This window comes from Cygnus atratus, chromosome 11, assembly GCF_013377495.2.
Source record: "Cygnus atratus isolate AKBS03 ecotype Queensland, Australia chromosome 11, CAtr_DNAZoo_HiC_assembly, whole genome shotgun sequence".
Classification (NCBI taxonomy): Eukaryota; Metazoa; Chordata; class Aves; order Anseriformes; family Anatidae; genus Cygnus; species Cygnus atratus.
The window spans coordinates 14,596,543-14,619,542 of NC_066372.1; the positions used below are offsets into that span (position 1 = coordinate 14,596,543).

General features: G+C 39.3%; 1 protein-coding gene across 1 annotated transcript in view; it reads right to left on the reverse strand.

Moving 5' to 3' along the window:
* AGBL1 (AGBL carboxypeptidase 1) overlaps positions 1–23,000 on the reverse strand; it is a 267,461-nt gene that overhangs the window by 140,343 nt on the left and 104,118 nt on the right. The window contains exon 19 of the mRNA XM_035554602.2: positions 1,358–1,487. Within this exon, the coding sequence (XP_035410495.2) occupies positions 1,358–1,487 (130 nt within the window). The remainder of the gene's footprint in view (positions 1–1,357; positions 1,488–23,000) is intronic.

Here is a 23,000-nt window from a genome sequence, read left to right on the forward strand (position 1 = left end):
GAAGTTACCAATTAAAATGACTTTGGTTTGAAAGGCTGTTAAAAGTTCTTTCCTTTCCTCCTTCAAGCAGCTTTTCTTTGCTTTGAAGAAACTGCTTGCACATCCCCAGGATAAATTAAACTAAGTAGCTTCACAAAAATCATTTGGCTATCTGGGAACTTGGCTCCATGGGATCTCGGCAGCAGGGCCAGGGAAGAAGAAACTCGTCTCTCTTCTGGAGCAGGGAAAAGGCATTTTTGAGCACGTATAGCCTAAAATTGATGTACTCTTCAAAGGCAAAGAAAAATCAGTTTACCAAGTCTGACATGCAGCTTGTGAGTGAGAGAGATGATAGGATCAATAGTTTCCCTTCACCCTGCAATGATGAAAACTTGTACTGGGTGCGTGGTCAACTTTACACATCTGGATATGACAGGGGTGGTTGTGAATTAAAAAAGACCCAATAGAAAATAATGTAGTAAACCAGAACTGATCATATATGGCTATAAAAGAAAAAGGTTGGTGAGTAAGCTCACAAATGTGAGCTGAGCTTCCAAGAGATTCCTTGGAGTGCAGAGCTGAGCTGCCAGGCTATTGCCTTGGCCAAAAAAAAATAATAATAAATCACATTTCCACAAAAACTCACGTAAAGAAGCTCACAGACATTTTCACCTTGTCAAGACTAGACAGAATTGTGTGTCTTTGGACATTTTCTGCATGACTGTAGCTGTAAGCAGCCAACCTGCCAGTCTGTGCATCCGTTTCTGTTCATTAACATTTGAACTTCCCTGTGCTTTTTATCCTGAGGTCTCAGAACTATTCATTCTGCTGGACAACAGGACTGAGCAGATGGGACAGATCCCAGACCAATCCCAGTTGCAGCTCTGAGACTAGAATCACCTCATGAATTTCTGGTAGTCTAAAATCCAGTTGTTTCCTTCCCCTCACCAAAGCAATGTGGAAGTTCAGCCATTTTGAGGGCTGCTTCCTGTGCTTTGGGGATTGCACAGGTTGTTCCAACATGGGCTTTGGAGTGTCCATTCAGAATAAGTCTTTGCAGAATTTCTCCTGTCTTCTTGTCAGGAAGATAGCAATAACCTATTAACAATATTTAGCCCAGTCAGAATACTTTAAGGATATTAAAGAGCTTTCAAGAATTCATATTCATATTACAGGTGTGCAAAGGCTCTGAAACTTAGAGTTGTTGGTTAGAAGATTCAGTAGAAAATCCAAGACATTCAAAACAGATCTATAAGATGAAAGCATAACAGCACAGGATACTTTCAAAATCTCTCTAGCTCTAAAACAAAGCTGTTCACACAACTGCAGTAATCAATCTACACACGGTAACTTATAAAAGACACTGGAAAATACTCACCAGAGGAGCTCGGCCAATGCTGCGCAGATAGTACAGAAGACCTTTGGTGTGGTAAATAGTTGGATGAAGCTGGGAATTGGGCTTCAACCACTGTCTGTTCAGATCATCCCCGCTCAAGGAACAACGATGGCTGAAATCAAAAAACAACATATCACAAACCAGCAAAACAGTTGTTTCCAAAGAGTTTCCAGTTCTGCCAAGACATGGCACAAGGACAGGGAATGTAAATTAAAACACAAACATAAAGATTTTGAACATTGGGTTGAAATGAGTCAACAGCCCATACATTTCAAAGGTGCTTACAGTAAGCAAATTATCATTTCCTTTCCTTCTAAGGTTCACGCAGTTGCAGTCCTGAAAATAAATACAGTTTTTCCTTTACCTAGGTACATACATAACCAAGACTACTTAGAAACAAAATATCTTAGGAAATGTTTTAAATTCCATGCTATCTAACAAAATTCAGTCAGCTTACATAGAGCAAAGGCTTCTCAAAACCTCTATAGCAAATGAGTACATCCAACTCCTACTCATTCTAATTGAAGACAGGTGCTTGAATCTCTTCGACCAGTCTGAAATATGTATGCACTTAAATGAGATGAGCTGGATATCTCATTTAAGCTTCTCTGCTCACGAGAAATGTAGCTATCTGAAGCACATCAAGAAGATCTTGATGCATGCTACATCATTATGTAGAACAATTACCTAGATTCACTGCAAAGCCTGAATAAAAAGCTAAATAAGGATCCTAGATTTGCACTGAGAAAGTGTTTTCTTTAGTTGGCTTGAAAATATTCTGTTCCTGAGTCAGTGATCAGTGGAAAATTCTGCAGGATATTTGACTGTATGGAGCAGTACATCATTGTACAATTTTGCAAAATCTGTCTAATCTCCCTCATTAGTGACTGTGCGTAGTACAGAGCCTAATTATCCTAAGTATTGGGCAAATTTCTAGCTACACAGTTGCATCCAACTTTGCTGTTCTAGCCTCCTAGTAACGGAGTAAGTATGAATGTATTCCTGGGGATGCAATTTGGTGGTGTTTAGGCAGAATCTTGAACTGCAGCTGGGGTGTGTTGCAAGTAGCTGCTTTGGTATTATCAGTGCCTTGCAAGTGATGCTTACAGAGAATGGGTCCTAAGGTAGGAATTAAAAAATAACAATAAAATAAAAATTAAAAAATAAAAGTAGAAACGAGAACTGGTTAAGAAAGCAAGACAAAGGAACAATAAGAGTCACTAAAAATGTTTCATATGTTTTTAATGTAGAAAAACAAGGTCTCTGATGCCATCTTGGGGTTTCTGGCAACATCACAAGATCCATTCCAACTTTAGTTTCAGTGTTACCTGAATTCCCCTCTTTCTTCATAATCCATAGTTCCCACATTACTCACTCTGCAATTTGGAAAACATTAGCAATAGCTAACACATGGGAAGTCACTGAATGCTGATGTGATGCTTCTGCCAAAAATTTGATGTGAAAACATGACCACTTCGGTTCTGTTGCATAATGGTCCTTCAGGCAAAGGTACCTGGAGGCTCACCCCTCCTGACCTTCAGGACCACAGCTGCTCAGACGAGCTTATCAACTGTATTTCTGTCAAGAACCTGTGTGCATACAGGTTTTCCTTTCAGCAGATACAACTCCAAAAAGAATCACTGAATCACATTCAGAAGCAATCATCTTTTCATTGGTAATTGGTGAAAAAAAAAAAAAAAAAAAAAAAGGCCCAGCACCAACCACTTCCTTGACGTAAGCATGTGATGTTTGCCTGCCCAACAGTTGTACCAGGGAGCACAACTAATTGAAAACAATAGTTGAATGATGGCTAGACTTTATTTCTCACACTTAACTTTAACAACTAGAAAAAGAAATCTTATTGTTATTACAGAACTACACAAATACTTTTTCAGCACTGTCACTGCTTAAATAAAACTACTTCTCCCCTCCCTTTTTGTTGGAATTGACACTAGTTTGTGTCTTCTCAAACCACCCGCATGTCTCCCTTGGCTAAAATGCCTTGGTACTTGCTGGGAGACTCCAATGTGTCAAGCCAAACATGCAGGGGAGTACGAACATGACGAATGAACTACTCCCAAAAGGATGCAGTAATATAGAGATTAATGTCAAGCTAATACCAAGCTCAATTTTTATTTCACTGTTTCTTAGACTAAACTAAAAGCCTCTTTGTTAAAAATAAATAAATAAATAAATCCTTTAGAACATAAAAGAAATCCCATGAGCTCTTCAAAAAGGATGCAAGAAAAACTCCTAATCAACTCCGTTAACACATGCTAAAGCCAAGTAGATGGTGTTACAAGGCACCAGTGTTTCCCACTGCAGCATCTGGTTCTGCTGTGGCCCGTGGACTGGGATGTGTTAGTTGGCATGCTCTGTGGAAACTGTGCTCATGTACAACATGTCTCACTCTTCGGGCAGACTTCACTCTGCCCATGATGCAATTTACCAAATCCATTGCTCTGATAAAAATTGAGACTTTTCTTAGAGGTGACCCTATGACAAGCCAATCCCCCACCCATGCCATTCACCAACACTGCTGATCACTTAGGATGGGTTCAGTAAGCATAATCCAACACTACAGCAATTGTTTGAAAGCCTTTATTTACAGCAAGGAAGGAAGGTAAAATCTCAGCACATAGGCAAGAGCTGGAAGACAAAGTTCAGTTTTGTCCCTTCAATGATTAACATCTTTGCTCATTTAAATGACCTTTAAATATTAGCACTCTGCCTGGCAGCTTGTATCCACAGCTCTTAAGGAGATGCAGAACTTTAATTAAATTATGAGACTGATTCTTCCATCTCACTCCCCACTCCGACCATACTGTTAAAGCCTGTTTACTTTTGCACATCCCCACCAGCCCTGTTCCCTTGTTCCTTCCTTTCTTCTCTCCCATTCCTAATAGCAATGACATTCACAGATAATGGGTTTGTCCGTTATGCTCTGCAACCAAGGGTGAAGGTAAAATATTAAGCTGATCTCAAGTGCTGATAGCAAATAAAGGGGCTGGGAAGCTGAGAGTGGCTTTGTATGTTTGGCAGGATTTAATGAAATTCACTTCTCAAATCAAAGACATTTCTTACAACATAGTTCCAAGCTATTACATTTGCTTTAAATGCTTTGTGTGTCTTTTCTCCTTCCCAGCATTAGTGAGACTACCTGCCACCCTGGATGGGACTCCTAGCAGCTCAACAGAAATGATGAAAACATTTGCCACAAAGAATTCCAATAAGTAAAGAAAACCCCACCTCTGTAGCTCTGTACAGATTGCCTGTACTTCTGTTAGTTATCGTGCATCTTGAGCCCAGATGTGTTACACGTATATATGTGAAACAATTGCGTTTCTCTTGTTCACAAGCCTGATGCTTTCGATTGTATTTTTGTTATAGCTCTGCCTCCTCTTCTACCTTTTAACAGCCAGGGCATTCTTTGATGTGGGTCAGTCTACAGGAGAGCCATTAGCTGCCTCTGGGGTAGTGCTTGGCTCTAAATGGAGCACAGCAAAAGGAAACTATGAGACTGCTTCCCCTTTTGTTCTGCGTCAGAACTGAAGTGGTTCCATTAAACATTTCACCCACAATCTTTTGGTGACATGATCCATGAGGGACAGTGTAGAAAGAATCAGTTCCACAATACAAGGTGGCCTGTGCAAATATCACGTCTCTCCCACCAGGCTAAACCAAATACTTTTGACCTTCTTCAAGGAGACCCTAGGGCTGTAACATTTCTGTAGGTATCTCTAGAATGACTCAGAAGAAGCCATGGAGCTGGTGGAAGAAGGGATCCTCTGAGCTTTACTAAGCTGTTCTAAAAATAGACGTAGTTAGAAAACACTGCCACCACAACACTACACAGCAAGGCATTCACCGCTCACCCTTGCCTGAGGAAAGATATACTCGGGCAGTCTGTCTTTCAGATGTGCTGCAATAGTGCCGCAGAGTCCGGTTAGATGAACAGAAAAAGTATTCAAGCCAGCCAGTCCCTGGAGAAACATGATGGAATGTGTAACCCTACTGACTGGCGGTAAGCAGAGCAAATTCAACCTTAGGTGAACTTGTTGATGACTGCTGGTTTCAAATATCATTATATGCCATCAATAACATTCCTCTCTATATACAACCCTCAGCTCTAAAGATGTACAAAGGTAGGCAGTCATCTAGAACTGCATATGGGAGAACTAGAGCTACTTTACAAAAAAAACGGATCCTTAACACCTGAAGTTGATATAACACAATCAGGAAAGACCAGGGTGTGATCCCCATTCATAACCCACGAGGAGGTAACTGCACTTCTAAGAGAAGCATTAGACTCTTGCTCTGAAGGCAGGGCCACCTCACGGGGAGTTAATGAGAAGGAGGTTAAGTAGCTAAAGTACAGACTTGTTCAGTTTAAAACAGAATTGTATTTTAAATGCTTGCACTTGTAAGACCTTGCTTTTAATCTTGTACCTCAAAGTCTGACATCAAGTTTTAGTACAGATGTGTCTTCTTTATTGTCTTACTCTTAAGCCCGCTTGGCTTAAGTGCAAAGCAAAGGATCCTGAGCACCTCAGCTTCCATCTGCACTAAATTCTGCATGAACCATGTGTTTGAATGGGGAGATACTACATAGTCTTAACCCAAGGCTGATAAAGTCAACAGAACCTTTTTGTTGACTGCAATAAACCTGGATCAGTGCCCTGCATAGACAGAAAAGCAAGAGGGGTGGGGGGAGAGAGAGAGGAGAGAGAGAAAGGGGGTGGGGGGTGGGCAAAAAAACAAACGAGAACCGGAGATAAAGAGTAAAAGGACTGGGAGATAAACATAGCACACAATATTAGACAGGGAAGAAAGCAAGAAATGGAGACAGAGAGAGAGGAAAGTCACTTTTTAAAGAAAAGATGTTGCTGTGCTTGGAAGATAAAATGATTCAAAATCTCCTGTCCATTACAGATAAATGGAAAGACAGGGCCCGTCATATCAAATGAATGATGTCGGGACTGATAATAACAGCACCTGGGGCACAGCGAACTATGAAATCTAAAGGGATGCATTGTGTTTGATATGTAGAGAGCAACATCACCATTCACTGTGCATCTTAAAAGCATACAGCAGTACTAGCATAGGATAAGAATATCTATAAAGGTAAGTAGGCACAAGTAAACACCAGGATGCTGTTGAGCAGCATGTGGCAGCCTCAGACAGACACAGCATGCTGTACTTTATAAATAGCCACTGCCTAGGATGGAAGCAGGAATGTTTGCAGGAAGGTGTTTTGGTCTTGCCATTCAGAAAGCTCAGAGCAACCTGAGGGGGTCAGGGGGTGGGGAGGGAGGGTGGAATCCTGCATTTTGCTTTATTTTTTAATCTTTTCAGAGAGTAAGACTCATTGACGTTAGAAAGCAGCAGTACCAGCAAAACCCTCCCTCATTATTTAAAGAAAGCTGTCAGAAATACAGCCTTTTTTTTCTACATATAAGTCCATGTGCTAAAACTAACATGGCTATATTCATCATATGTCCATTCCACAGAGATGCTCATCCAACGCCACCCAGTCATTGCACCACAGTATTGCCCTGTGATGCCAGTGATCATTCTAGAAACAGAACATCCCCACAGCAATGAAAATATTGGAGGCTTTACACTGAGAGCGATCCAATGAAACAGTAGCTTATGTAATGTAAAATCAGCTGGATTTTAAAATGTTTGGATATTTTTCAGAAGCTTCAGTATGACAACTAACTAGTCTTCCATCTTCTGAAATTTCTGTGTCTTAATGGCATAAGAGAAACTTTGAACTGCTGAGGACCTCTTTGTAGAGCTCTTCATTTAAACTATTTCATTTTATAGCAGATAGGTGTACAAAATTGCACTACCACACTCTACAGCTGGAATCAAAGATGTGGAATTAGAGGGCAGGGTATTTTTCCTACTGTGCACTGGACTGCACCATTAGTTCCATAGTGAAATTTCTTTCCCATCATTAAAGTGGGCTGCTTAAAATTCCTTCTGGGACATCTTGCTTTTGCATTTTGGCAAGCCACAGTGTTTCCCTGAAGGGAAGTGATCCCTTGCCCAGTTACTCCAAGAAGTGAAGAAGGTGACGTTCTCTCTTTGTTCAGGGTTTGAAGTTACTGTATTTTCATCTGTTCACAGTGAAATACAGGTAAATAGCTGCAAGGCATATACAGAGACACCGATGAATGAAACACTTCCCATCCACATTACTGCAGCTGACAGTTCACTACTGATCATATACTCTTTCTCCTTCTGACTGCAAGTGCCACGAATGCTAAAATGCCTATGTAGAATCAGGAGCAAGAGCAGTTTGACTTCCCAACAGAACTGAAACAGCCAGTTCAGGATCCACAACGTCCATTCCATATATTTTCTTTTTCAAGCATGCACCTCACTCCTAAATTATATTTATGCTCCACTCCCCCAAATGCCAAGAGCCCTCAAGCCTCATTTGCACCACATCTTCCTATCACACTGCTTTCACCGTAAGTAAAGGCCACAGTCAGTCTTAGCGCACCAAGGCAGGCATGTACTAGATTATGAAAATCAAGGCCAGAAAGTCAACCTCTCCTAAGTGAGTCCCATAAAGTATCAAGCGATGGCAATTTCTCAATTGCACTGTGACCTCTTACTGTCATACTAGTTTATCTCCGGACCTTTAAGAGGAAAATTTTTACTGCCTTTTTTTTTTTTTTTTTTTAATTGCTTCTTACACACACGGTGCCAAACTCATCTCCTAGATGACTCTTGTACTATCTGGCTGCCAACCAATTTAACGGTGCCACTGAAGGGATTCCTGCTTTGGACCGTGGCTGCTGTAGGACTTTTCCCTTTCAGCACAGACTAATGAATCCACAATGCATAATGCTCCCTCTTGGGCAAATGCTATTCTAAAGCATCACTGCCAGTTTCTTCTTGCCTACCTACAGCAGAGCACTGATGCTAATTAGTGTAATGAACCTTCAGTATTTCACTTTCTACGTCTGACTGATTTTGTCACAATGGACAATCCTTGCTTCCCAAGATAAATTATGTAGTCTGTGTTCTTCGCTTTTGGTGCATGTAACTGTGCCTCTATTCTTGTTCAGCTCTGGTAGAAGAGTTCCTTTTCTCTCTGTGGACACATTTCATTGTCATATTTTGTCACAAACCAGTCAGACACACAGAATGAGACCTGCATCACCCCCAACTAATACCATCCATGTCATAATCAAAGAAGACAACAAGTTCACATGAACTATTGAAAAGGTGAGTAAAAAACATTATCACAGATCAGCTAAACTACTTTCCCAGTTCTACATGAAAGGATGCTCATCAGATTTCTCTTCATTTTAGTTGCAACAACAGTAACTATCAAATATGAGAATTCATTCACCTGCAGTTGGTCATGCTTTACGCTGTCATTTACGAGAAAAAAAATGCAAGTAATAATGCTTTGTACTATTTTATGGAGGAGCAAATAAGGATTCAGGGAGCAGGTAAAAACTGGGTTCTCAGTTTCTTGATGTCTTCCATGTGATGGGGTCATCTCAAGAACCTATTCTCAGGACTGTCAAATATTTTGCTTGTCACTGATGAGACAAGCCCTAAAACAGAATTATTAGGCACTGGTTTGGGTTGGAAAATTTTCATCTCAAGAATTTTCTTATAACAAGTATCTACTTTCTGCAGGAAATGTTGGCTTTTCCTATGCAAATACCCTATTCCCCTCAAAACTTTGACTTCCCAGTCAGAACTCCAAATTGTACTATTCAAAACTTCAAACTGTTTAAAAGGTGCTGTCAGCACATAGCTTAAAGTTTGCCTTTGAGGGTTTCTTAGGTACCCATTCTTCTCTGTCTATAGGGTCTCTTTGTCTGAGCTACACGTCCCATAGCACAACAGCAAGACTCCACGACAGCCGTTCAGTAAGATGCAGAATTATGATGCAGCATGTAAGCTGTAGTTTGGCAGGGGGCACTCGGACAACAGGGCAGTGAAACAACTCCCAAAGGGCACAACAGTGACACTTCCCAATGGAAATACATCTTTTAGATGGGGAGATTTGGCTCCAGTTTTGAATATCCATTACTCCTTTAAAAGTTTTCCTGGGGGGGGGGGGGGGGGGAACAACACATTTTTCCAAACAGCCTCACTTACGTCTTCCTACATGTTATGTCAGCAAATCCTAATTTTGCAGGCAGGAATATTGACAATGAAGATACTCATACAAAGTAGTAAATGCGTGAAAAACTAGGAATAAAATCAGAGGTTTCATGAAAGCATACTGAATTAACTAAAACTTTACTTTTCAAGTAACATCCTTTAACCTGTTTCTAGTTCTTGTATTCTAATTTTCTTAATTTAAATGTGTTGTATATTCAGATAGTTCAAGAAGGATTCTTAACTGACTTAAGCTAATTGCTCACATATGGGTTGCATTGAATTAACTGAGTTGATTTAAAAATCTGGTAGTTAAATCAGTGCAATCTCCACATACAAATGAGCACTAAGAATTGCAGTTTCCAGATGATTGTTCTAAACCTCAAACCCAAATAAAAAACACAGAAGGGCAAAGTGTGGCATCAAAGATTGACGATGAGAATCACAAGCAGAGGGATGTGTAGAGGCCCAGAAAAACAAAACAAAACAAAAACAAACAAACTCTTCTCTTCAAGCTTCCTCTGCTTCTGTGGAACTGAAGAGGTAACTAGAAATGGGAGGAAAAAATCTCAAAGCAGTTGCTATGAATCAGAAATATTTTGTTAATAAATTACATAATAATTGGACTAATCCAAAATCATTGCCAGTAAACGGTGAAAAACCTTTGCACTTGCTTTTTAACAATGAGAATAATGAGACAAACACTACACAAGGAACACACTGCAAGACACACTTCCTTCCTGGACCATCACTAGATCATCCTGGCCTAACCATATCCGACATCATCTTAAAGGTTTTGTCTAGATTCTAACGTCCAGCTTTCAGGGACTAGGAATTGATTAGGGTATTGTCGGCCTACCCCAGAAGACAGCTCTGCTTGGAAACCTGGAATCCCTTTCCAGTCTGAGGCCTGCAAAGCTCTGTATGTGAAACAGACTTGTTTCAGCAAACTGATACCTCACAGCAAAGCAATGCACTGACATGCCAGCTGGCACTGAACACAGGAAAAAAGAAAAAAAAAAAAAGGGAGAAGAGGCCAAGAAGAAGGAAGAGACAGAGGTGAAGAAGGCTGAAGTCACCCTTCCCAAGCTGAGATGCATTACACCCCCATTCTCCATCACCTCAGCAGTCTTTTTCAATAAAAATAAGCAGCAGGGATAAGCCTCTACGAGTCACACCTGCATGACAAATAAGGTTGTGGAATTCCAAAATAAGACTTTTTAAGCACATTTTTTCGGCCTTGTAGGAGGCTGGAAGGCTGTTTTGCCAAATATGTTCTGTTTTTTTCCTGAAGAGAGGTTAATAATAAATTCATTTTCTTCTTTAAACAAAATGTCTGCTCTAGATTAGGCAGAGTAGGTTGTCCCACTGTAATGCTCACTATGCTTATACCTTCGTCCTTCAATATTAATTCCCATTGCTCAAGAAAGATGCTGTTTTCCTCCTCCAAACATAGACTGGGACAGGGCAGGTTTATTTTGTCACCAAGTTGCTCAGCTTAGCTCAAAATTGCAAAGAGGAACCTCACTGTACACAAGGCTGTGATGTGATTTACAGTGGAATTGGCCACAGGCTGACATACACGAAGACATGCTATACTTCCTCCGTTAGTAAATTACAGTTCTGACAAAGCACCATTAACTGAAATATGCTGAGTGGTATCTTACAGAGTAGCACACAACCAAGTACACAGCTTGCCAACTCCTCTCCTCTGCAAGGCAGGCACAGGCTAGTTAAAGACAATAACACCAGATTCTGTTAGCTGCTCATGCTAGAGGGGGGAAAACAAGGCCAGAAAAAAAGAGAAACCCCCTTCTTTTTACAGTCATGCTGTAAAACCAGTATGATGATATTGCTACTGATATCTATAACTTTATTGGATATTCCCACTATAACAGGCTACAGTGTTATGGGACTTGACCTCTTCTAGCCTCATAGGGTACTTGCATGTCAAATATAACCTCTTTGCAATAAAGTAATATTTCCTCACAGGTTACTCAGCAACAATACATATGAATCCAGGCTTTTCTCCTTTCTGACACAGGATTTCCAGCTCTGCCTGTGAATTCCACTGAATAGTCTGGAGTTCCTAATAAAACATCTTGCTTTCTTTGCAATAAACGCTCCCTTCTGTGCAGATGAGCAATATTTATGGATCAGACCTGTCTGCAACACAGCTTCCAAGTCAAAACAGAAAAAAAAAAACTACTTATTTTCTAGTCATACATTCCACCTGCTTTTGAATGGGTGTTTTCCATTTAATTAGATACATATTCCTTTCCTCGCCAGCATATGCTATCTTCCTCATAGATGTTATACCCTACATAATGCTTCTCTCCGGTGTTGCAAACTCTTGGATAACATATTGCATGGTTCCCCTGTGTATTCAGGGGAGACCATTAAGGCTTCAGAAGGCTTTAGCAATGAGTTAGAGATACCATCACTGCCAATAACTGGAGATTGCCTCATGCAATAGCTAGTAAGTGATGCATAGCAAATAATTTTATAAGGTCATTGCAGTTCCTAAAAGAAATAATTCCAAACATCATTCACTCTCCTGTGGACCTTTCTTCTGCTGACAATTTTGTGCATGGTCTCCTCAACTCTGCCTCAATAAAGAGACGAAAAAAATTGAATTCCTTCAGTGTCCAGGCCAGAGAAACTCTGTCTCTTAGGACTGCCACACAAGTGATGAATTTGAATTGTCCCTGCATGCAACCTGCCAAATAAGAGCACATCCAGTCTGCAGACAACAAAGGTTTACCAATGCAACATCTGGTCCCCAGGATGAGCATGGCAAGCAATAATTATTCAATTATGATAAATGGGGGAGAAAGAGGGAAGGAGAGAGCATTCTGAAATTCTTAGTAAAGCAAATGCTATGTCCTCTGCTATGCTAGCAGGAAGCTAATCCTTCACTGTACCCTCAGAGATGAGGCAACAGCCACTCTAGCATTATTAGGAGGCCATTTGAGGGACTGATTTGCCAACGAGTAGAGCAAGCAGCCACAGATAAGCAAAGCAGTCTAGGGTTGTCTGTAGATGCACTAAGTTCTCTTTCATTCGTTTACTTTCCCACACACACATGCACTAGGAGAATTCAAACCTCAGCTGAATGCTAATTCTGATACAAAAAAATAAAACAACCCTAAAACAAATTGCACTTACATAACTGCTCATCCAAGCACAGTGTCTCTGGGCACTTCACAATAGCAAAGTTAAACGAAGCATTCAATATACACTTATTAAAATAAAGTATCCACTAGAGAAGCCTGATTGGCTTGTAGAGGTCTGCAAAACATTCATGAAAAAAAATGTTAAAATATACACATTTAAGGCAGTAAAACCTGTAAAAAGAAAATGAACCTAATTCTCCAGGAAAACTCACACACGCTAGCAAGATTGGGCCAAGTTAAAGAGTCCTTGCAAGTGCTAAGTAAAGCTGGCACTGAAAATTCAGGGTGCATAGAGAAATTTAAGATTCCTAAAAGGGACTATCAGAATCTCAGGGGAGCCAAAAGACTTGCAACAGAAACCAGGCCAACCACATTAATGGTAACAGTCTTGCTGGCAGTTTCTAGTAAAAAAAACAAAAGTCAAAGAAAAACTAGGACACTAGATAGGAACAAACATAAGTGGTTCATATACAGTTGTGTGAGCAGAAATCTAAGCTGTTTTTGCATAGCAATTGGCAAATTTTAATTGGGGGCTAGTACGATCAAAAAACTCCCTCTTGAAACAGATTTGTAAAGTGAAGTTACTGGAATACTGAAATAAATGACCTGATTTTTCAAAATATGGAACTACTCATCACTGCTTATTGAAGTTCAATAGAGTTGCAAGCACTCAGCATCTTCCAAAGTCAGAAAATTCTTAACTAGCTTCCTAAAATATATTGGATCAGGGCAACTGATTTATGGTCCTTACCATTCATTTTTTAATGCTGTTCTTGAACTGAATCAGGAAGCTTTATATATCAGAAGGTATCAGCAATATTTCAGAATGGAGAATACAGTGCTTATCCAAACATTTGGGGCTTTTCACTTAGCTCTTTCTCTCACCCCACTCCAACTTGTTTTAATGTAATGTAATAGAAGAATAATCTCTTAAAGGGGAATGAACTGTGAGTATTTGGGGATCGATTGATGTGAACACACCCAAGAAGAAAATCAATGATCGGCATCCAATCTTAGTAGCAAAGAGTTTAAAAATATTTCAGATTAGAAGCACTGTCCTGTTTCAGAGAGTTAAGAATAAATATCAGGTCCTGGTCAAAAGTTGAAATATTTCCATGGGAAGGCAGAAGACAAAGTACCAAGCTGACAGAATCCCTTATTTAGATGTGGAAAAGAGGGGACAAGAAGAGAGTGCTAATATAACCTCTCGATCACTTGTTGTAAGCCATATGGAAAGGTAATTTACAGTTATAACTCTTCTACTTAGAAGGCCCATGGGTAAAAACTGATGCAGTGCCACCGAAAGCAATTTATATCTTGTGGCTGATCTAACTCAGCACGCTCAGTTACTAACCAAAGAATAGGAAGGAGCATATTGCCTATCTTTACTTAAATCAACAGAGGACTACAGTTTTCCTCTGTCTAGACAGAAAACTCTTTTTAAGCTCCTCATGGGGAAAGAAGGCTTTGCCTACCTCTGTAAATGAGTTGAAGATGTTTTAATACGCATTCAGACATAACAGGTGAATGACAGCACTGGTTTAGTGCAAAGTGCAACATACTGGGTAATATGACATCTGCCTCTAAGGAGAAACTATGCTAAGCTCCAACCTTGAACCAAGAAGTTTTCAAAACTGCTTTCTGAAAACACAAAACCAATATTCTGTCACTGCAGAGAATCAGCAAGCTTAGATACAGCTTCCAGACTATTTTTCTCAGCGGAGGTGTGTTCCATAGTGTTTCTATCAGTGGAGCAACATGGAAAGAAAGTACAGAGGAATAAAATCTTCTGTGCTTGAAGATGGATTTGAAACAATAATAAGCATGACGACTGCTTACAATCATAACAAAAGGCAGGAGGGCTAACGAGTCTCTAGAATATATCTGATGATACCCGACAGTGTTCTGCCTTTTTGAATTTCTTCAGGGCTCCTTGTCCTTTGAGCTATCCTGCCACTCTCAGACCCAAGAGAGATTAAAGACTCAGCTACATAACATTTAGTCAATATAGGTAAGCTCACAGAAATATCCCCTACAAAAATCAATGCAAATTCAAGTAGGCCACTCTGATCAACTGGAATAAAGGTTGCAAATTATTTTGGCTGGGATTGTAAAAACACTGTGGAATAAGCAGTGGCATAAGAATGACCTGAAGATCTTCTCTTCCTCCTACATATAAGCAAAATAGTTCAGTTGTTACAGTTGTACTTAGGTAAATTAGTGCTTTCTCAGCTTTGAGGCTTATCCTTTTGGAATACTTATAAACAAAGTCACACGTTGTCTAAGGGAGATAACCTAGCTAAAACTTCAAACAAACAGCCTTCTACCCTTCTTGACCAGCTTCATTCCAATAAAAATATGTGATTAATAATGTTATATAGTGCTGCAAAATACTAAATAGTTTTAATTGTTAAGGTATAACAGTGCTTACAACCACCCTCTGAAAAAATATCAACAAAACCAGATAGAAGTATACAGCATTTTCCAGAAAGCTGATAATGTTTTTGTCCTGGTTTTTCTGGCTGCCTGCCAAGTTTTATCACCAAAATTTCTAGTGAATTAGGTTTTTAAAGATTTTTTTTTGCCATTTTTGAATGTGCAAAATAAAAATTTATATATATTTTTTTTAAATGAATCCTCCCCACCCTCCCTCAGAGTATGCCAAAGGTACTTCTAATGTGAATTCTCTCCTTCAGTAGGACCATCTTTCTTCAAATAAACATTTAGATGTTTGAAACAATTCTATTATCATTAAATTAAGCCCAAAGTGCTTCTTTAAGGTATTACTACCATCACTCTAGCAATAGATGAGTAAAGTAACTACAAAACAGTTTAATGACTTGTCTGAAGCCACACAGTAAACATTTGATAGAAGTGGAAAAATGATGATTCGAGAGACCAAAACATTCATAATCATTTCCTTAGACAATTTCTTTAAGTCGCTCACAGACAGGAAAGCAATTACTTAGTGATCCTCAAAGGTTGATGGCATGAAGGATGCTTATCTCTATTCCTGAGTACAGCAAACTACAAGCAACAGAAAGCAAAAAGGGACAGCAACAAGAAAAAGAGAAAGAGGAAGAATTAGGTCTACAGAGCTCATTTCTCTTCAGCTCACAAGGCAAATGTGTTGGCCTGAAAAGCATGCTCACTGAATTGCAGCATTGAATACATTTCTCATGGTGTGACTCCACAGCTGCAAAATCCCAGCTGCAATTAAATAACTGTAGGGTTGGATGTTTTATTATTTTTATACATGCAGGCACTCCAGTGGTGGCTGTGTCAGGCTGCAGCTGGCCTGCAGTCAGCCCCCAGCTGCTGCCTAGCAGAAAGGCAGTAACTGCAATTGTGCGTAAATGTTAGTAAGACACAAATTGTGCGTGTGTTGAAATGGTTTAGCATGGTTGCTAAGCATGATTTCATTCTAGCACTTTTCAGCTCAGTCAGATGAATATGACTTGCTTGGAAGAAATCACAGAATATGGTTTTACACTATTGGAGGGAAAGAGGTGATTAGGTGACCTTCTAAGCATTACATCTTCAAATAGACAAAGGAGAGATGAATTTCAAAGTAGACGCACCTTATAGGAAATACAAAATCCTTGTGATTCCAGTTGTGAGCCAGTTTCAAATGATTAAAGAACAGGATGATGCCTTTTTCTCATGCTTGTCTTTTAGGTGGATTTTCATGTCTTGGGTAGCATCCAGTACTGGTTGCTGTCCGAAAGAAACACTGCATTGGATGGTTCACAGATTCTAACTATAATTTTGCATGTAAGCTGTCATGCTGTTAAAATACAAACTCGTGTCTTCCTCAATATTAAAGCTATATCCGACAAAATGCGTGATGGTGAATACTTCTGAACGTACCCTCTAGGAGGTACAAACACTGGCCTCCTTCAGCTAGTGTAAGTCTAAACTAATTCCATGAGATCACACTGGCAAAGGTGGAAGAACTTATTTAGTAACCAAAATACATTTAAATTGACGTATATTTGATAGCTTTGCTTCACATGTGACATCTGGCTAACCCTTCCAAAATATCCCATCCTTTAACTCGATCCTCTAGTTAAGTCCATTTGTTGTTTAGACGCATTCACATTATGAGTTCAAGTGATCTATAGTATTTAAACTCCAACTTATCTCTCATGCTAATTCCCATCAGCTGAAAGTATCTCTTGATCAACAAGTTCAGGGGTTATACAAAAAAGCTAATAATACCCTAAACATGATAGAAATAGTCTACTGTAAACAACACACTGGGACTTGAAATGGATCTCGTGGGGAAAAGCAAACTAACACAGAATATCTCCACTGCAGAGTTTATTTTCGAGCTCTCAACACTGCTCAGGAATTTCAGATTTCATTTATTCTTAGGTAAAGACAATTTCTCCACCACCCAAAGAATTAAGCAAGCCTTTTAAAGAAATGTAGAAAGCTGTCACAACACCAAAGAAAAGTCTACCATCCTCAGCAAACATGCCTCATTTCCTTCAGCTCGTTCCAAGTATAAAGCTCCACTAAAAGATCAGCCTGCTCTGATAATAAGCTGTTGTCCAAGTAACTTAAAGACATTTAATAAACCAAAAAGCCCTTTGTGGGTAAAGACAAGGCTATGTGAGGTGGCGCAGGTTCCCTTCCTGCCTCTTATAGGTCTGTCACGTTACCTGCCTGTAAGTCAAACACTGAAGAAAAATTTCACTTGGAAAGAGTTTTAATGTTGTCACACATTACTGACGCACACACGGTAGTAGTGCCTACTGCTCTAACAGTTGGAGAAAGAATGCCAAGCCCTGTCGTTATGAACAGACTGTTTCTCATTGACATCACGGAGTTGCTGGAATAGGATGACTTGGGCCCAGCAGTGACAGAGTGGATGTCTGGCCTGGCATCAAGAAGATAATAGGATGCCACAGGCGTGTCCTAACTTATGCTACTGGCACTACCCTTTGAGTAGAGCTCACTGTCTTGAATTAGCCGATGAAAGACATCAGAGTTCAACCCCACTCTCCCCTGACAGCACTTCAACCTATTGCAAGAAGTAACAAGATGGGTACTGGAAGAAAACAGGTGATTTTTTTCCATGCTAGGGTGATCCCCATATTTAGTCTAAATTTTCTTTTTGCAAGATGAAGAGTACAAGTAACAATTAATTTAAAGATCTCTACTGCAAGCCTACAAACAGAACATGACGAGTCAGTAATAATTGACTGATTTGCTGTTACCATTTATTCCAAGATCCCTGTTTAATACAAAATTCATGGTATTGGCTTACTCCAGAGGACAAATAATGACTAGGTGTTTGTCACCTAACAGGGTCAGTAAGATATATGCATAAAGCCACTCAGCCTTAAAGACAGGCAACAGCTTTGGGCTTTCATAGTATTCCTTCACAGCTACTTGTGTTCCTCTTATGGGGTTCTCCAGGGATAATTTGTCACGGTCCACAGCAGGTTGCCTAACAGTTTCTCACATAATTCAGTGACAGGCTACAACATTGTTTTAACTGGAGTGCCTCAAGGGTTCTTTTCTTTCTTGCTCTTCCCTTTGCCAACTTCCAGTCACATCTACCATCTCAGCAGGGACGTTATTTAAAGCAATGACAATGCTTTGGAGCAGGTTCCAAGGTAAATTAGTTTGCATCTATCACAAGTTCTGCTAAAAAAAAAAAAAAAATTAAACATGCTTCTCACAGAAATCTCCAGGACAGTAAACTTTTCAAGACAGCAGAGGCTCAACAAAGATCCCAGTGTATCATTGACATGAGCTCTCTCAAGAAGCAAAAGGAGTTTTGTGGCGGCAACAATTTGGAGGATAGCAAAGAAACAACAGGAATTAATTCAGTCAAATCATATTTCTTGCAGGTCAGTAAGTCTTCCTGAAGCAGATGAAGTGTCAAGAATAAAGCTTAGGACATATGGATGGTCATTTTTTTTTATTTTTATTTTTTACTTCCACATATACAAGTAACTTGAGAGCCTCGAAAGGAAAGAAACACTTCCCTGGTTACCCTGATTCAGTGAGCTGAGTTGAAGTTCATTCCAAAACATGTTTCCCATCATTGCAAAAGGACATTTGAGTCAACTATATTTTCAAAGTATTATTTACATGCACTCAGGATTTCATCAAATGCAAAGTGCCTACACTGATTGAATGGACACAATCCCTTAATGACATTCAGAGAAGAGAGCGGCTTGAATTTTATTTATTTACTTATTGATTTATTATTATTATTTAGCTCTCTGCTTGCAACTGCAAATATGCCTTTGCTGCTCCATTAACCTGATCTCTTATCTATGTTTCAAACTCAACTCGGAATGTCCACACAGAAAACATCTATGCAACATTCAGAGAAGCTGTGCCTTGCATTTATGGATGAGATTGTGGGTTACATTTTAATGAATACCTAAACTGGGCTAAAAACCTGCTAATGTTTTAAGAAAGGATTCAGGCCTCATCCCTCCGAGTGCTGAATACCAGTAGATGATTCTGCCACAATCTTTCCCACTTGTCCCCCGGGAGTGGAAGGGTCAGTTCTTTTACCATTTACCTAAAGAGTCAAAAGGATATAAAAAAAAAAAAAAACACACAAAGAAGCAGATTTTAGAAGGGAATTCACCCTGGAGTTAGACTAAGTCAGGTGATCAGAAAGGGATAAAAAACATCTGGATTTCCTGCACAATAAATATATATTCTCTAATTCTCTAATAGAGTGTGCGTGTGTACACATCAGCTCCTAGCAAAAGTTGTGATGGCAAGAAAACATCAGTACATATCTTCCTTTTGCTGTTCCCAAAGGAAATGGAGTTTTCTGGTCATCACAACCCTAGCATACACAATGTTTGCTACTTGTTAGCAGCGATGCTAATCGTTTCCTCTGCCAGCAGATGTTTAAGCCAGATGCTTCACTGGGAGATTCCGATTGGTTGGCAGATAAAGTTCACAATTTCTTAGGACAGTAGAATAAAAAAAGAAAGCAGGAGAATTTACACATCACAAGTGAGTTATGCTTCCAGCTAGACAGTCAGCCTGCAAAGTAATTTCATTTACTTCAGCAGAGCAATTGTGAATCTATAGTAAAGTGTAGGAGAGAAAAATCCAACCATAAGCCAAGGTCCATATGTCGACCAACTTGCTCTTCAAAGCTAAAGGCTGTAGAGATGCTTCACACATTGTTTTGCAAAAGGCCATCTAGACTTATGATTTCCTAAAACAGAAGAACCAAGAAGGTTCACCAAATCATTGTTTTACCATTCTGTATGATTAACCAGCAGAATATACATTTCCACAACTTCGTAGGCTCATAGTCTGCCAAAAATATGTTATCACTTGGTGCATCATGCTGTACATTAAAAGAAGTAATTTGTATTAGTAAGAGGAACAAATCAAATTATTTAGATCCAAGTCATAAAGCTTCTTATTCCTTCTGTTCCCGGACAGAAGATAATCTCAAACAGATCAAGAAAGTCTTTTTCTTGCCACCCATAGCCGTTACAATGGCATGTTCAGAGCTCAATATTGACACTCAGTGTCACCTGTTGAATATGATGGTGACAAATGTCAAGCTTTGTCCTGTTGGAGCAGGTTTGCCAGGTGTTACCTAACTGTCAACTCTACATTGTGCTTTTCTAGCTTCCTTTTAATTTCTATTACATTGTATGATATGAAGGAAAAGATGCCTTGTTTCCATCAACTATAAATGCTGTCCGTACACTTCAAATTTGCAGTGGTAAAATGCTTACAATTGGTGAAAAACATTGCTCAAAAAAGGAAAGAGAACCCTTATCTTTAGGGGATTGATCCATCAATGACCTTCTGGATGTACCACAGGTATGCGCCATACATCATTCTACATAAATATGATCGTTTTCCTCTCAATTGTACTCTGTGGCAGAATATTCCAAAAAATCCAGAAATTATATACGGGGACAACTTCTCTTCCCTGCTGGACATCCATTTTTTTAGTTCCCAGGTATGACAGTATATAAAAGCAAATCCCTTCCCAAATCCCTGCTGGAAGCAACAGGAACATTATGTTACAATCAGCTGCACACAGACAAATGTTTTATTCATATCACACAACTAAAAAAAGCATATGCTGGTTAATTTTATCTAAATAAAAACCACAATGTGGCTTTTAAATGATTTCAAGTTCTTTTCCTACCCCGCTGAGGTACATTTTTACCTATTTGGGATGAGTGGCATCAAATGCAGATGCTGAGTGAAACCCCAGAGATGTTTACAGTAAGTCATGGAATTCAGAGGCCTTTCCACATATCCCGCAGATAAATGGATTATTACTGACATGATTTTTAAAACAAGCGATCAAACCCAATCCCACTTCACTTAGCCAAATGAGTTTCAAGGAGGAGAAACAAAGAAATCTGCTGCCATTTTCAAGATTGGTAGTTGCTCTTCTCTTCTATACCTTCCCCCCCCCCACCACCTGTTTTGCACAACATGTCATTAATATCGTAATCACTGAATTATTAGCCTGAGAATCTACAAACACTGCTTGTTTTTTCTTGGTGATGAAGGGAAATTGCCATAGAAATGAAAGTTATAGTTTGGAAGATATAAACCCAGGAATCTTTTTAATGGGATTTTAGCTTGCGCCAGGTCTGAGGAGAGTTTAAGCTACACTAAAGACTTCTGAATGCTAATAATGAGACCATTTAAAACCCACTATTATTTAATATAAAACATTTCTACGTAAGTAATAGCGAAAATATTGTAATAGAATAGGCCAGTGGGGAGCAAAGCTACTTAAGGAATATGATATAGCCCATTGTGTTGAATAGGAAGGAATGAATCATTTTACAAACGCAAGAAAACTACTAGGCCAGAGTTCCCTCAGATGACAGAGTAGGTGGATTCCATAGGGGCAAAACTGTGACCACAGGTCAATATTGAGGCATATTGGCACAGAAAAGGGCCAGAAAGAGAAACTAGGCATGCTGCAGGTCAGATGATGGTGCACTAAACATAGCTGACTCTACGGGGACATCTTTTCCAAACACTACATCTCCTGAAACTCATGAAATCATAAAAAAAAATATAAAAAAAATACCACTCCTAGATCTTGCATAGCAAATCTACATAATCATCTGAGGGCAACTAGAGAAAGTCATAAGCTTTCCCTATCTGCTGCGTGGGAACTTAACCTACTAAATTACGACATTTTCTGATGATGTTCTTTGAACCTATTTGACAAAATCAAGCATCTTCAGATAGGCTTACTACTAACAAGAAACAATAATAAAGAGAGCTCTGAATGGTATCTACCACTAATGGAGAACACTGCCTCAGAGCTTCCATGTTCCTTGGTCCACATTATGTTAAATAGGAATTTTATATAATCTCAGTGAATTAACAAAGCAAAACAAAAATAAACAAACAAAAGAGTGGGAGAGCAGCAGACAAAAGACAGAAGTAGAACTGCATGTGGAGGGAAAAAAATTTTCTCTCAGAAATAAAGCGCAAGAGTAGAAGAGATTCTGAAGTGAAAAGAAATTAGGATTTAACTCCCTACTGGGGTACAGCTAGAAAAAGAAAAAAAAATATTTATACATATATATACACACATATACACACACACACACACACAGTGTGCTGGGATAGTGAAGAAAAACAATCCAAGATGAGGTAAATATTTACATTTCTACTCACGTAACTGAAAAGACAAAGCGTAAGGAAAACCAACAGCTTGGTCCTCAGGGACAAAGCGTTGTTTTGTTTATACCCAGAGACCCAGGACTTTGCTGAGAGCATCTTCCATTAGCTCTACTGCAGAGTTACAAATAAGGAATCAGGTCATTCACTGGAAAAGATGCTCATATCACTCTCCTATGGCTAAGAAGCTGTTGTAGTGTGGTGGTTCTGGCTGAAAGTTCATGCTATAAATCCACGTAGCACCAGGTGAACATCTGACTGCAATACTGGAAAATATGCCAGACAAACTCTTGCTCACATCAAAAACCGAGAAAGATGAGAAAAACAGCATACACTTGTCCTTTGACAATATTTCTCTTCCTTCCCTGTCTTCTGCAAAGTGACGCAAATACTGAAAAGAATCTCATTTTCAGCCTACTTCTTGCTACCAAGAATCCTAACACAATTTATGGACTATAATTATAATCCAGACAGTGAAACATACAGGAACTGAAGACAACAGCTGTTCTCAAATTTGTAGCTAACAATACAATGTTATCAGCCCAAAAAAAAGCAATTACAGACTGTAGGACCTTTAAACAAACAAACAAACAAAAAAACAACAAAAAAAAGAAAATCGAAGACCATGGCAGATAAAG